The following is a 15,794-nucleotide window of genomic DNA, read 5'->3' as shown; positions in this document are numbered from 1 at the left end:
CAGGCCCAACCTAAGTTTCAGGCTCTAAGGAAACCAAAGGATGGGTGAGAGTGTATCTCAGTGGTAGAGCACTTGCCTAGCATGTGTGAGGCCCTGGGTTCCATCCCCAACACTGAGAGAGGGGAGGGGGGAGAAGGACCATCACAAGCACAGTGGGAAGAGTGCTACTATTTACTTGACCACCTACTTACTACATTATGTTCATTATTGATCCACTCCCCCTCTTGACCACCTTAGGAGCTAGGTACTGTTATCATCCCGTTACATATGAGGAAACTGAGGTACAGAGAGATGAGTTGTTGGTCCCAGGTCTCAGAGTTGGGGAAACAGTGGCCAAGGCAAGATTCCAGCCCAGGAAGTCTGCCTGCCACCCCCTATAGTCACCACCTTCTACAAGTATGTCCTAAGCACATTACGATGACCCCTGTGGACTGGCCAATGGAAACCACATGGGCCCACACCCAGCTTTGGGAATGTCCCCCTCAGCCTCCTTTGGCCACCATCTAGAACCTGGGTGACCGCACATGAGAATACATCTCCCTAAACCCTGCCATACACACCCAGGCCTGGCCCCCACACCCACATGCCCCGAGGCCACACAGCCAGGAGCTCCCCTGGCTCTTCCACATCACTTCCTCTTTCCATCAGGAGGCGTACACCCGAGTGTTGATGGGAAACATTGATCTGTCCAAGCTTATCTTTCCTGCTGCTACATCAGGTGGGTGTTGGAGACCAGGCTGGACCTAGAACCTCAGACACCTGATTTCATGAGACTCAGACTGCTACCCTGAGAGGCTGGTGCAGCAGGGATTATATCCTCATCCCACCCCTATATAGGTTGAGAAAATCTAGCCTAGAGAGAGAAAAGGACTGCCTAAGGTCATACAGAGAGTTAGTGGGAGAGTCGTGCCTTGAACCCCCCCAGTCTCCTGCCTCCTAATCCATTGTCGTTGCTCAGAGATGGAGGAGATCAGCGTGGGCTACAGCAGACATGGGAAGATTCCTGGAGGAAGTAGGTATCAAAGTGCTAGGCCTTGACACAGTAGAGTCATCAGTCCAGATAATGGGTACAATGTACAGCAGTGTGCTGGAGATAATGAGGTTCTGGGCTGGCTTCAGCCATGAGCTGCTCTCCATCCCAACCCAACATCGCTGTGTCACTGAATACTTACCTGCCTCTCAGGAGCCCCTCTTCTCTGGTACCACCTTGGTAGTTGAACAGAAAGGGGCAAAGTGTATAATCTGGGATCCAGCCAACTGACCAGGAGTGATCTCTTTTCCCTTCCAGGGCGTGTGCTGGAAGCTTTTGCCCGAAAAGCCTTGTGGGATGTTGGGCTTAATTATGGCCATGGAACAGGCCATGGCATTGGCAACTTCTTGTGTGTGCATGAGTGTAAGTATCTCAGCTCCCACCCCAGAGTCCTTCCTTGTGTAACACTCCCCCTCTGAAAGAGAACATTTTGCAGGTATGGAAATTACCAAGATCCACAAAGATGCCCTGACCCACCCAAGGTCACCCAGCTGGTGGGAGGGGATGCTCCACAGAGTAAGTGAGGAATCCTGGGACCTGGCCAATCCTGCTGCCTTTTTCTTTTCCTGCTGCCTTTTGGCATACAGAAGGGCACCAGAGAAAGGACAAAGGCCTACTGGCTGACTGGGATAGACTCCAGAGAAATAAAATCTGGAGCCAGTCTGATGTGTGCCAGCTCCAAGCAGACAATAATGTGGTGAACAAGTAGTGCTAGAGATGCCCATGGGCCCCCAGTTACCTGCTCTTCCCCAGAACCTGCTTGTTTTCAAGCTGGTGAGGACAGGAGAGCTGACATTGTACCCACATCTTCCTTTCCAGGGCCAGTGGGATTCCAGACCATCAACATTGCCATGGCCAAGGGCATGTTCACTTCCATCGGTATAGCTCTTGAGCCCCTCTAGCACAGTACTCTATCCCATAGCCAGGCTAGCTGGGGACTGCAGTCTTAGGTGTGTCCACCTTCAGAGAGGATTACAGGCTCAAGGACAGACCCAGCCCTGGGCTGTATTGCTTCACCTCCTCACTTCCCAGCTCCCATCTCTACTCTTAGCCACAACTGGCTTGCCCCAAATTTACCGCAGTCTCCCTCAGCCTATACCCTTCTTTTATTCTTGGGAGTTGATTCCAAGATGTATATCCAGACTCTGGAGTTGCCAGTCAAATGCCAGGGTGATAAGACAGCTGCACACAGGGAGATGGTAACACCTGCAGAAATGTAGTGGACTCTTTCATCTTCCCTGCTGTGGTACAAGGGAGGAAGAGTTGTGCCTGGGAGGCATCTGAGGCTAGACAGTTACCTCTGCTTAGCCAGTGAGCATCTAACAAGCTATGGGGCTGCCAGAGCCAGTGGGCAGAATGCAGCTAGGCAGCCTGGCCCTCCAGCCACTTGTGGATTGGTACAGGATGCCTGGACATGGGTACCCTCTGGTTAAAGCTGCTAGCATCTCTGTGTCTCCCAGAACCTGGATACTATCACGATGGAGAATTTGGGATCCGTATTGAAGACGTGGCCCTTGTGGTGGGAGCAAAGACCAAGGTAAAGTGACACCGAGTTGGGCTGGAGGTGGACAGCGTGGCAGTCACTGTGGGTTGCATGGGGGGTGAGGGAAGCTGAAGGAAAGGGGCATTTGAATGTGCATGTGAGCATGACTTTATTTGGGGTCTTTCTTAGTGCCGTAGGAATTCCATGAATCAGCTTCTGAAACGCCAGGTTAGACTCATCTGGAAAGCTTGTTTTTCAAATGTCAGTGCCAGGCCTCACTCCAAACCAAGTGAATCCGTATCCCTGCCCTGAATCATTGGTTCTCAGTGCACATAATAATCGTCAGGGGACCTGTTAGAAATAAAGATTTGCTATTATAACAACTCACAAGATAAAATACCTAGACATAAACTTTAAAAGACTTACATGGAGAAACCCTCTGCTAAGGGACATAAAAAAGATTTAAGTAAGTGGTGTTCTCTAGAAAGAAGCCTCGATATTATGAAGATGTCATTTCTCCCTAAATTATTCTATAAATTCAAGACAACCTCAATTTCAATGTTAACCAGATACTTTTGGAACTTCACAAAATGCTAGTAAAGTTTATTTGTAAAAATAAACATTCAAAGACAGCTAGGTAGCTAACAAAAACTTCTTAAAAAGAAGACCAATATGGGAATATCAGATTTTAACATAAGCTACCATAAATAAACAGGATGACACCAGAGATGAAATAGACAGAACAGTGGAACAGAATAATTAGTCCAGAAGTAAACCCTCTAATTCCCATAAATGACATGGGGATTTAGTTTCCAATAAAGCTGATGTTTCAAAACAGAGAGTAATTAGTCAATAAATAGGCAAGGAGAACCAATGGCTAATCATTTGGGCAGTGAGTAAACTGAATAATAAAACTATTACATCAAAATAAAGTCTCGTATCAACCAAAGTTTTAAGGTCAATGAAACCATGAAACACCTAGAGGAAACCTTACAAGAATTTCTTTAATACCAGGGTGGAAAAGGGGCTTTTTTACACAAAACTCAGAAGCTACAAAGGGAAAGATTGATAACTGACTAAATTTAGTAGAAAGTGTCAATATGGAAACAGTACCATAAACAAAATAAAAATATCTATGATAAATACAGCACAAATGACCCCAAAAAGGGCAAAGTTCCTTGATTTTAACATGTGCTTTTACATAGGCAAAACAAGGTTTATGCCTGTAAACCCAGCACTTGGGAAGCTAGGACAGGAAGATCACAAGTTTGAGGCCAGGCTGGGCTACATAGTGAGTTCAAGGCTGGCCTGAACTACAGAGGGAAACCCTGTCTCAATAAATAAATAAATACATAAATAAATAAATGAAGAAATAAGTGATTTAAAAAATAGGCAAGGCAGAAAATGGGCAAAGGCCATAAAGAGGCAATTCATTAAAACCAACACAAATGGTGCCCACAAAAGATGCTCAACTTCATTTTTGAAGGAGTACAAATCAAGATACCAATAGAATACTATATTTTACTATCAGATTGGCAAAACTTAAAAACTTTGATACCCAGTGCTGGCAAGTATGTAATGAAATGGACATTCTCATACATTGTTGGAAAAAGTATAAATTCGTACAAACTTTCTTGGGGAAGTTTAACAAAATTGATCAAAATATTAAATCCCTGTGCCTTCTGTCTCTGCAATCCCACCACAAGGTATGTATCTTCTGGATACAGTCCCAAAAGTTCACACATGTTTACATATGAGTATCGCATGTTTACACAGTGATATTGATTTGTAGCATTGAAGGTAATAGTAAAAAATTTGAAACAGCATAAAAATCCATAACTGGTCACAGAAATCATGGTACATCCCCATGTCATGGACTCTTACGCAGCTGTTTAAAAGAAGGAAGTAGGGCTAGGGGTCTAGATTAGCAGTAGAGCACTTGCCTAGCATGCACAAAACTCTGGGTTTGATGCCCACACCAAAATGATGATGATGATGATGATCTTCTGTGCTAACTAACATGGAGCACTCTCCTGGATTTACTATTAAGAAAGGGAAGGAGAAAGGTACAGAGAAATGTGTGTGGTAAGATCCATTTTGTGTGAATTTAAAAAATATATACAGGCTGGGGATTTAGCTCAGCGGTTCTGCCGCCTGCCTCACAAGCGTAAGGACCCGAGTTCGATCCCCGGTACCAAAAAAAAAATTAAAAAATAAAAAATATGTACATATACAGATACATATGCCTAAAATATTTTCAAGAAAGAAACTGGGCAGTGAGGACTTTCCATTTTCAGTGTATATCTTTGTGTAGTTTGAATTTCCTAAGCACATACATGCAGGGCTCTCTGGGAGATGAAAGTTATGGGATTTTTTCCCTTCATTTTACTTGTCTATATGAACAGAAGAATCAATAAATAGATGCATAGCTCCAGCTACTTAGGAGGCTGAGGCAGGAGGATTGCAAATTCAAGTCCAACCTGGGCAACTTAGCAACTTAGATCCTATCTCAAAATAAAAAGTGGGCTGGGATATAGCTGAGTGCTAAGGACCAGAGCTCAGTCCCCAGTACCATAAATAAAATAAAATAAACCTGGCATGGTAGCACACATCTGTGATCCCAGCACTCAGGAGGCTGAGGCAAGAGGATTGCTGCAAGTTCAAGGCCAGCCTGGGCTACATCGTGAGTTCAAGGCCAGCCTGAACTACATAGCAAGACCTTCTCTCAAAAATAAATAAATAAAATAATAAAAAGGGGCTTGGGATGTACTCAGTATTCAGTGTGAAAGCCCTGGGTTCAGTCCCCAGGACTGCAAAAAAAGAACAACAACAACAAAAAAAGGACCCAAGTTTGATCCCTGGTATAAAAAAAAAGTCTACTAATTTCCTTTTATGTTATTTAAATGTGTGTTCCCAGCCCTCCCCCAGAGATTCTGCTTCCAGTAAGTCTGGGAGGTGGGCCCTGGACTCTACATACCTAATGAGACCCCAAGTGCTATTGATGCACACACTATGAGAAGCATAGACCCAAGTCATAATGACAGGCACAGGAGGGGAGCTCCAAGCTCCAAGATAGACAAGAGGATTGGCCAAGGGAAGGGACTCTGGAAGGCTCAGGCCTAGGTGGCTTGTCCAGGATGGACAAGTTCCCTATTGCCATGGATTCTGGGCAAAGTGTTCCCTTGCTCCCTTTCATTGAGCTCCTCTTCCTCCCCCTTTCTCACTTTCCCTGTGGGCTCTCAGTACCCAGGATCCTACTTGACCTTTGAAGTGGTGTCCTTCGTGCCCTATGACCGCAACCTCATTGATGTCAGCCTGCTGTCCCCTGAGCAGGTAAGTGCTCCTCGGCACTGCCTGCCCTTGAGCCTTCTCCTCCACCTAGGCCTGTCCTGCCTGTACTGCCCCTACTCCAAGACTCTCTGCCCTTGCTGTTCCCAGGAGGGTCTACACTCGTGGCACTGTAGGCACACACTGGGTTATACCTCTCCAGATCACTAGAGGCCCCAAAACTTTCAGAAATGTCCAGGCAGACCAGCCTGCCTGGACTGAGGTAATGAATCCTAGGGCAGTCTGAGACAGGGCCCATGAGCTCTGCCACTATAAGGCTTAGAACTAAACAATACCTTCTTTCTCCTCTGTGGGCCTCAGTCTCCACTTTTGTAAAATGGGCCTGCCTACCCTGTTTACTCTCATTCATGAGCCTGAAATCTACCCACCCTGCCATCCCTGGCCATCACCACAACTTTAAGCAGCCACTCTGCAGAATTGCTCTGGAAAACCCAGAGAATACCTGAGGCCTGATACTGGCTGGGACCCTGGGACCAAGGTGAGCAGCTAGCTGGAATACCTCACAGGAGAGACTGACACCAACCTCTCACCTCCTAACACTCAGCTCAAACCTTCTTCACTTTGCAGCTCCAGCACCTGAATCAATACTACCAGGTCATCCGAGAGAAGGTGGGCCCAGAGCTGCATCGACGCCAGTTGCTGGAAGAGTTCGAGTGGCTACAGCGGCACACAGAGCCCCTGTCTGCCAGGGCTCCACACACAGCCTCTTGGGCCTCTGTGCTGGTGGCCTCTACTCTTGCCATACTCAGCTGGAGTAGCTAAAGGCTCCTGATTCCCTGCTAACCCTTCACCTGGATGTAAGACTCACTCAGCTCCCCTCTGCCTGAACCACGCATGCCCCAAGAACCCCTACCCACCCGTCACTGGAAACCATTGCCCTCAGCTTCCTCCAGACCAGGCCCCAGGCAGCACATCTCCCCCACAGGATCTGTATGCCTCCCCCTGGACTCCCAACCCCAGCCCTGGGATAGTGGAGCCAACCGGTGCCTTCCTCTAGTGGGCACAGCTTGTTATACAGCTGCTGTCCCTTCCCACAAATGAAAGACCAAAAGGGCAAAACCCCTAACCCCAGGGGCTCCCTGGCCCAGGGAGAGCCCTCCCCTATCACCAACTGCTGGAGAGCTCCAGATCTCTTCCACTCTGTAGGCTGCCTCTGGCCACCCCCACCTGCCCCTAGTCCTACCGTGGCCTCCAGGCTACAGCCCCTGAGGCTGAAAAGACAAGGCTCCCTCCAAGTTGCCCGTTGTACCTGTAGAGGAAGGGGAAGCAAGGGTGGCTGCATCCTCTAGTTGTAGACTGCCAGCCTAGGACTGGAGAGAACAGACCAGTCAGAGGCAGAGTGGGCCTGCAGCCAGAGACCAGCCAGGAGCTCACACCCATGTGAGAGCCCATCGCTCCTAAACCCTGAGTGCACTCCACTCCAAGGGACAGCATAGGGCACTTAGGTGCAGTAACCTGGCTATGGGTAGAAGGGAATGTGGCCCTACCAGAGATTGAGGAACAGCCTAAGCCAGTGCACAGGGAGCCCCTCCAACTTTTGAAATTGCAGCCACAGACAATGCTATTAAATCTTCCCATGTGCTTGGATGGCCCTTGACCCTGTGTGGGCCGTCTGCTTTCCCCATTTTTCAGACAGGGAAACTGAGCTTCAGACAGGAGGGGAGCCCTGCCCCAGGCCACACAGCATGAGATTGAGAGGTGGCAGGGCCAGATGGGCGAGCAGCCTAGCTCCCTTGCCCTCCAGCAGCATGTAGAACCTCTTAACCTGCCCGCAGCCCTCTCCTCATTCTCTGAGCCAACTGTTGGGGTGAGAAGAGTTTTCTCTAGCCTCGGTCAGGCCAGCCAGAGTGCCTGCCTGCCGTTAGCCACCTGGGCTCACATCCTGCTAGATGCTTAAAACAATCTTGCAAAGTTGCCTGCCTCTGGTTTTGCATTGTGTCGGCCCTGTTGCTGGAGTCTGTTGTTACCTGTGGCTTTTGTGGTGGGGGAGGAAGAGAGGCTATAGTGGGGGCGGGGATGTGAGGCTCCTGGCAGCTCAGTGGGGGAGCACATGGGCTTGAGAATGTGCCTGTGAGCATGCGCATGAGTGTGTGTGCCTGCACCTGTGCACGTGTGCATGTACCCCACTCCTTACTGGCGCCTCCAGCCTGTGCTCAAGATGGTGTAACCTTGTGGAGGGCACAGGGGGAATCCCCATGCTGGGGAACTTGTCAAACATAGTCCATGGTCAGGAAAAGTTGGAGCCAGATTCTTTGGCCCAACAGAATATAGCAGGAGTGGGGAGAACAAGGCTGTGGGTAAAAGGTGCTGGGCAAAGGCATCAAGCTGAGAAGTCTCTCGGCCTGGGACTGAAAGGCCCAGTTTGCTGAGTGTGGGGATGACCTGTGACAGTTACCAACACCAAAGCATGCACCCCTGAGGCCCAGCCCTGACCCACCCTCACTGAGGGCCGGCAGCACCCAGCAGCAGGCCTTTGGTTTGCTAAGCCATTTGTTCTCTCACCTTTCACCTCACAGACAGCTACTACCAATAAAATTAAAGTTCTTGTGGTCGTCATGATCGTCATCATTGCTACCATTACCCTTTGGTATACACCACTATGAGGAAAGCTTACACGCATTTTCCCATTTTATCCTCACTACCTATGAGAAAATACTTGTATTTTTCCTGTTTTACAAGTGAGGGAACTGAGCGAGACCCCTGGAGATTAACTAACTTGCTCAAAGTGACTGTTTTTATCAAGTAAATGAAAAAAAACAGGATTCAAACCAGTCATATGGCTCCAGAACCCATTCTCTCCAAAAAAGGCCAAGTGGTGGGCTCTCCCCATTTTTCCAGATGAGAAAACTGAGGCCTGACCAGGACCACACCACTGGAGAGCAGTAGAGTCTACACGGTACTGCTTCCCCTGACTGTCCCTGACACTTGCTCCTCCCATCTCCTCCTCCCTACTCAGCCACCCCTCCAGCCTTCCACCTTGGGATTGAGAACCACAACCCTGGAAGCGTGGCTGCTGGAGAGGCTGCAGCCAATGCAGCTCCGCCCTTCATGGGGTCCAGAGAGCAGCGCTGACCATGCCTGCTTTAGGGATTTCACTCTGAGTCAGGCAGGGCACACATAGCAGAACTGAAATATGTGGTGGCTCGTGTGACATCACTAGGAATTGGATATGTCTCCCCGCCCCTTGATTTCTGGTCCTTTGTTTTTATACTAGAGGATGAAGCTTACCAAACCTCTCCTCACTTGCTCATTGCAGCCATGGAGCAGGCCATATGGAAAAGCCCCTTTTCCCAAGTGTTAGCATTCTGGGGTTGTGGTCCCAGTTGTACTAGCTGTGTGGCCTTGGTGAGTCACTTCCCTTCTCTGGTCTTCAGTTATCCCTTCTCTAAATTACCCATACTGCCTTCCTGATGAGGTTATGGAGAGCAGCCCACAAGACCCGGATGTGGTAGCATTCTCTAAACCAGGAAACGACACAGACAAGAGATGATAATGTGGTTATTCGCACATCACAAGTTCAACTCTTGCTTCACCTTTGGAGGTAGATAAGGAAAGGTTCAGGACCCCACTTTTACATATAAATAGCCAAAATTAAAAATGTTTTGGAGCAAGCATCCAATTTGTAGGGTTTTTCCCCCAACTGTGCTGCCTGGAGCCTGAGATTTCTCTGAAGTACCCCAAGGGCTGTAACAAAAAGTAGTTCTCCAGCAAAAAGTAGCCCTTATGGGCTTCCCCAAAGATTGTACCTGAAGTAGTCAGCCAGTTTCCAGGGTATATGACCTGTGCAGTCACTGAGGGACTTCTGCTGGGGGTGTGTGCTATCCCGTGTCTTGTAATTCTTAATAGTTTTAAAAAGGACCCCACATTTTCATTTTGTGCCAAGCTTCATGAATAGCATATCTCATCCTGAATAGGAGCTACATGACCAAGCAAACATCTAGTTCAATCCCTTCAATGTACAGATTGGAAAACTACAGCAGTCCAGAAAGAGGAAGGGACTTGCTCAAGGTCACAAAGCCCTTTGGAGCCACAGCAAGGATCCTAATATGGCTCTGTCCTAGCCCCCCTGTCACTTTTAGTGTGCATCTCTGTCATTCCTATATTGTCGCTAATGAGTAGACTGAGGCCCCGGGGAGACCTGTTCGAGAGTACATATCTCTGACAACAACAGTAACAGTGGTATTGTGCTCCATTTCTTGATGTTTCAAATCCTTTCTGGAATAGGAAAGAGAATGGGTAAGACAGTTACTTGCACATATACACAGGTAGTTTAAATAGTTCATTTTAAAAATGATAGGTAAGGGCCGGAAATTTAGCTCAGTGGTTTCACCGCCTGCTGCATAAGCGCAAGGACCCGAGTTCGATCCCCGGTACCAAAAAAAAAAAAAAAAAGATAGGTAAATCAGTCCTTGTTCATTTGCCAGGCAGCTGGCTCCAGCTGTTCAAGAGCTGGGGCTTCAGAAGGGGGCTGGGCTGGCTACTCTTCACCTAGCTAACCCTCGTCAACAGTGCACTTTACCGACTCACTGGGCACTTCCTCAAATCAGTAGTTGGGCACTCTTGGTGCTAGAAAAATAGAAATATGAAAGATGCAGTAATAACTATTTCCCTCCCCATAAGGCTTGTCACAGCTGGGAGTGGGAGGTGCTCCCCAACCCTGACCCAGCCAGTCCTGGCTATGAGGTCAGCCCATTTATTCACTTCCTTGTTTCTTTGTGAAACAGGAACTTAGCAAGCAGCTCAAGTCGGGTAGGATGGGCCGTTGAGAAAGCCCCAGTGAGCCATGGCAAGGCCATGGAGCTGAAATGCTGGTTTCCCTCCTAGCAGGTCCCAAGCAGCTTTAGGCCTGCCTGCTTGTCACACCTCCTGTGTTCTAGAGTACTTTGGACTGAGGGACCTTGCTCTTGACAAGGTGGAGACACACTGGATATGGGCCATAGGATTATGTAGCAAAGATTCAGATGGGGCCCAGAAGACTCATAGAAGCATGTGCCAAGGGGATGCCTCTGAGAGAAGGTGGCAGCTCCCAGTGGTCACCAAGGGCTTCCTGGCATTGCCAAGAGGAGAAACTCTGGGTGGGAGCCTGGATTCCATGTGAAGTCACCCACCAGGTAACCAGCATTTTCTGTGAGCTGGACCCTGGGCTGAGAGTACTCCCTCTACGACGTGTGTCATCTGATTAATGACCTCTCTCTCTCTCTCTCTCTCTCTCTCTCTGACACACACACACACACACACACACACACGCACACACACGCACACACACGACCCACATTATCACTGATACTGCCTTCACAAAGGCTCAACACAGGTGATGTCACTTGCCTGAGGCCATGCAGCCCACAGAGATCATGGGACACTCTGGATCCACTTCTACTATCTCCATTTCTGAGAGGTGCTCTTCTGTTCTTCTCTCTTCCCTAGGGCCCTAGACAACTGTCCCCATGGGGCCAGGGGCCTACTGCCATGACACCATTGTTCTGGTAACCTTGGGACAGAGTCCTAGGCAGAGCAACCTAAACTAGCCTACTCTCACCTAGAAAGGCCCTCCAGTGAGTCATGAGCATATTTTGATCTGAGCACCCAAGTCCAGCCTCCTCTTCTGAGGGTAATTGCCACAGCTGCCTGCAGGTGTTTTTTGTTTTTAAACCATGAGTTCAGAGCTCTAGAGATTACTGTCTTTCCCTCCAGGGGGCTCCCCATGTTCCCCATCTGAAAGCTCTATGTATGGTGTGCATGTGGCATAGACAAAAGAGCCCCCTGACCTTTGGCTCATTGACCTTCTCTGCCCACCTTCGCCTTCCTGCAATTTTGCCCTTTCCACCCTCCCTGCCTAAGATGACCACCATGGAATTTGTGAATTGGCTGGGCTGCTAAGGTGAGCTTCACCTTATAAGTATCTGAGTATTTTCAAGGGATTGTGTGGTCTCAGATATTTCTGGAAACAGAATAATCACTACTTACCATAGTTGAACTAGTACCATCTGAATACCCAAAACTTCTTCCTTGGAGTGAACCCAAACTTTTCATGTATCTGTTCCTCACTGTTCCTAGCCACATAAACACATCCCCCTCCACTACGTGACAGCTGTTGCAATTCAACTTGCTTCAAATTCCCCTACCCAGCTCTCTAGGCTAAATATGACAGGTGTTTAGTACTCCACATGTTGACAAGGGCCTCCCTCTACATCAGCCCCACTTAAACAGCCCTAACTCCTGCAGCTGCTGTGCACCTGATGTGACTTCCAAATGCCATCCTCATCCTGTTCACTCTCATTTGGGCCTTATTCAAGGTGGGCCCTGTGGTGCCTAGTGTGGCACTCAACACAGCATAGAACACCAAGAAAAAAGCTGTGAGCAGAGGGCCCCTAATTCTCTCACATCCTTGTTCAGGAACTCTGCATCAGAGGCACTTTAGCCTCATGGTTAATAGCATTGGTCCTAGACCAAGACCTGACTTGCATTTAAAATTAGCTCCTGCCACTTACTAGCTCTTGATTTAAATCTAAAATGTCCCCCAAAAGTCTCACGTGTTCAGAGGCAGGGCTTTCAGAAGGTGATTAGATCTTGAGGGCTCTAACCTCATCAGTGTACTAATCCATTGATGAGATCATAATTTTTATTAATTATTTTTATTAGTGCAGGTGTTATGCCCTGTGTCTAGATGCCCCCCCAAAGCCTCATATGGTCACAGGTGGGGCTTTTCAGAGGTAGCTGGATCTAGAGTGTGTGATGCTGGGATTAAGTGTGTGATGCTGGCATAAAGGATGTGTGATTAACTAATTAGTCCACTGATTGGTTTGGCATAGTTCTGGGTGTGGATAATGAGAAGGCCCAATCTGGGTGTGAGTGCTACTTGTCCTAAGGTCGTGTGGCCTGGATAGAATACAAGGGACAAAAAGAGGGCTGCTGTGATGGTTTTGCTGCTTCCTTGCTACTTCACTGCTTTGCCGTCTTCTGCCCATCATGAACTCTTTCTCTTCTGCGATGCCCCTCTACCATGACACCCTGCCTTGGAGATTATGGTCTGAAACCTCTACAAACTGTGAGCTACAATAAACCTTTCCTCCTTTGGGCGTTGGGTATTCTGTCTCAGCAATGAGAAAAAGTAACAAAAACAACAAGTTCATGGTACATAATGTTTATATTCCTTGTGTGGAGTTGGTACATGTACATAACACATCCTAATACCTTTTCTCATCCCCTTTTCCTCCTCTCTCTCCCCACTCCCTCCATCTACTTATCCCCTTCCCATTTGCAAAAGATCTGTCTACTTCCTATTATCTTTTAGTTTGCTCTTTATTTATAATTTGAGTTCTCATATAAAATAAACCATATGATATTTAAGCTTGTGTATCTGATTTATTTCACTTAACATTATGGTCTCAAAGTATATCCATTTTCCTACAAATGACTCAAATTTATCCTTCTTTACGGCATAGTACTAGACTGTGTGTATATACCACGTTTTTTAATTTATTCATCTGTCGATGGACATATAGGCCCCTTCCAAGATTTAACTATTATGAATTGTGCTGCTATAAACATGGCTATGTGTGTATCACTGTCATATGATGTCTTTAATTCTTTCAGGAAGATACCTAGAAGGAGAATACGGTAGTTGAGTCAAATGGAATTTCTAGTTTTAGTTTTTCGAGGAATCTCCATACTGATTTCCATAGTAGTTGTTATCAGTTTACATTCTCACCAACAGTATAAAAGGGTTCCTTTTCCTCTGCAGCCTTGCCAGCACTTGTTATTATTTGATTTCTTGGTGTCCATTCCTTCTGGGCTAAGATGGAATCTCAGTATTGTTTTAATTTGCATTTCTCTAATGGCCAGCAATGTTGAGCATTTCTTCATGTATTTATTGGCCATCTGTACTTCTTCTGTGATGGCACAATTGGGGGGTGATGAAAATAGGAGGTGGGGCAGGACATGGGGTATGACCTTGGGGGCTATACCTTGTCCTTGGCCCCTTCCTCTGTCCTTGGCCCTTTCTTTCTCTACTTCCTGGCTGCTGGCAGTTAAACATCTTTTCTCTGTTTCACCTGCCACTATGATGGTTCTTCCTCACCTCAGGCCCACAGCAATGGAGCGGGTCAACCATGGAATGAAATTTCTGAAACTGAGTCAAAATGAACTTTTCCTCTTTTAAGTTAATTTATGTCAAGTATTTTGTCACTGCAACAGAAAGCTGACTAACACAGTAGCTGTGCAGTCTTTGGCAATTTGCTTAACCCCTGTGTACCTTGGCTTCCTTCCTGGAAAATGGGGATAACAACAGCAAATGACTTAGCGAATTGTTACAAAGCACACCGCCTGCCTCGCTGTATTTTCAGCTGGAATGGGGCTGGGAGAAGGGGGAAGTAAGAATCTTTTAGGAAGTTTTCCCAAATATAGGTATCCCTCAGTATCCAAACTGTTACTATCTTGAGGCAAGGACGTGTCTATTCAGGGAGTGAGGGAGGGATGCTTTCAGATGTGTCTGGATCGCACCTGCCCCAAATATCCCACAACCACCTACCAAATCCCTTGGTGGCATGCTGATGGGAACCTGCTACCATGACCTTGGTGGCTTTCCCTGCATCCACCCTCCCAGGGTTTAGACTCATCTTGTTATCAGTGGGACACAAGCAAGCACGCACACACGCATGCACACATCCACACACACACACACACACACACACACACACACATACATCCACACATCCTGCCACATCGCTGCTAACTCAAGGTTCTCCTGCCTGGCATCTATGCCTCTAGGAACATCTTTACCATACTTATCCCAGTTTCAGCTATCTACTTCAGAAGGTTGTGGCAGGATTAAAGGACATTTGTGAAGTATCTAATGTAGTGTTTGGCAAAGAACAAGCATTAGGCAAATGTCAGCTCCCACATACAATAGATTTTGAGTTATTTATTTTGCGCTCCTTCAAAGTGCCTAGCACAAGGCTATGCCCACAGCAAGCTCCTAGGTCCTGCCTGCCACCACATTATTAAGTTTAAGATGGGGCCGGGGATTTGCCACCTGCCTTGAAAGCGCAAGGTCCCAAGTTTGATCCCCGGTACCAAAACAAAAAAAAGTTTAAGGTGGCCCTGTTAACTGAACTACTGACCCAAATCACTTCCCTAGCCTCTAGAAGAAGGCTCTGTGTACCAGGAATGGAATCTATAAAATGCAAACGCAGTGCTCAGAAAGGGGATGGGTATTAAATAAGGGTTAAGGGTCCATTAGCGTATGCTAGGGTTTGACCGGGTAGGACTCCAGCCAGGGCCATCTGTTGGAAGAAAAAGACAGAGAAGCCAAGACCGCACGGGGGGACATCCTGGATCCCAAAGCTCTAGCTTCGGAACAGAGGATGAAGATCTGGAAAGGAGAAAGAGGGATGGGCCTGAAAACACTGTCTCAGGACCCGTCACATCTCTGTATTTCTCTCCCAGGTGCCCTCAACCACCCCCTCGCTGCCTTTTCCCAGGCCTCAGTGGCCCAGCGCCCTGGTTTGCTAGCAGCGGCCTGTGAAGTCTCTGCGGTTACGGTGTGAGCTCAGCTCGCTGCCTGGGCGGAGCAAACAGGAAGCGGGCACATCCTGCCAGCCTGTTTGGAGACAGGCTGCCTCTGCGCAGGCCCAGAAGCTTCTGAGAACTGCTCCCTCCCTCTCGGCTTAGGGCCGCGGGAGCGCCTGATGCCCAGAGCATCTGTAACCTCTTACCTCCCAATCCCTGACGGCCCGCCCTCTCTCACCTGATCACCCGGGTCTCTAAGGGCCCCGTGAGTTGGTGCCCTACAAGACTGCCAGGCTCCTCCAATTGCCTGCCATAAAGCCTTAGGCAGTTACCTAGCTCTTGTCTCAGGGCAGCCTAAAGGGGACTTTTGGGGATGGAAAACGCAAGCCAGAGGGGAAAAGATCTGTGGTGTACTGTTTCCTGAGT

General features: G+C 47.9%; 1 protein-coding gene across 5 annotated transcripts in view; it reads left to right on the top strand.

The window, feature by feature from the left end:
- The window catches only part of Xpnpep2 (X-prolyl aminopeptidase 2), a 30,620-nt gene extending 22,207 nt beyond the window's left edge, over positions 1-8,413 (top strand). For 4 of the 5 annotated variants that reach the window (XM_004860038.4, XM_004860037.4, XM_004860040.4 and 1 more), the window contains 6 exons: positions 649-718; positions 1,289-1,393; positions 1,850-1,909; positions 2,491-2,567; positions 5,757-5,846; positions 6,429-8,413. In XM_004860038.4, the coding sequence (XP_004860095.1) occupies positions 649-718; positions 1,289-1,393; positions 1,850-1,909; positions 2,491-2,567; positions 5,757-5,846; positions 6,429-6,623 (597 nt within the window). In that variant the 3' untranslated portion in view covers positions 6,624-8,413. Of the gene's footprint in view, positions 1-648; positions 719-1,288; positions 1,394-1,849; positions 1,910-2,490; positions 2,568-5,756; positions 5,847-6,161; positions 6,340-6,428 lie in introns of all 5 variants that reach the window. The other variant, XR_205878.4, reaches the window with a different exon arrangement.
- The last annotated feature ends 7,381 nt before the right edge of the window (positions 8,414-15,794 follow it).

The sequence above is a fragment of the Heterocephalus glaber genome, unplaced genomic scaffold (genome assembly GCF_053883595.1).
Source record: "Heterocephalus glaber isolate CG9 unplaced genomic scaffold, H.glaber_assembly_v1.0 deba00001729, whole genome shotgun sequence".
In the NCBI taxonomy this organism is placed as follows: Eukaryota; Metazoa; Chordata; class Mammalia; order Rodentia; family Bathyergidae; genus Heterocephalus; species Heterocephalus glaber.
Note: the sequence above shows the minus strand (reverse complement) of the source record. Positions and strands in the feature narration are given on the sequence as shown.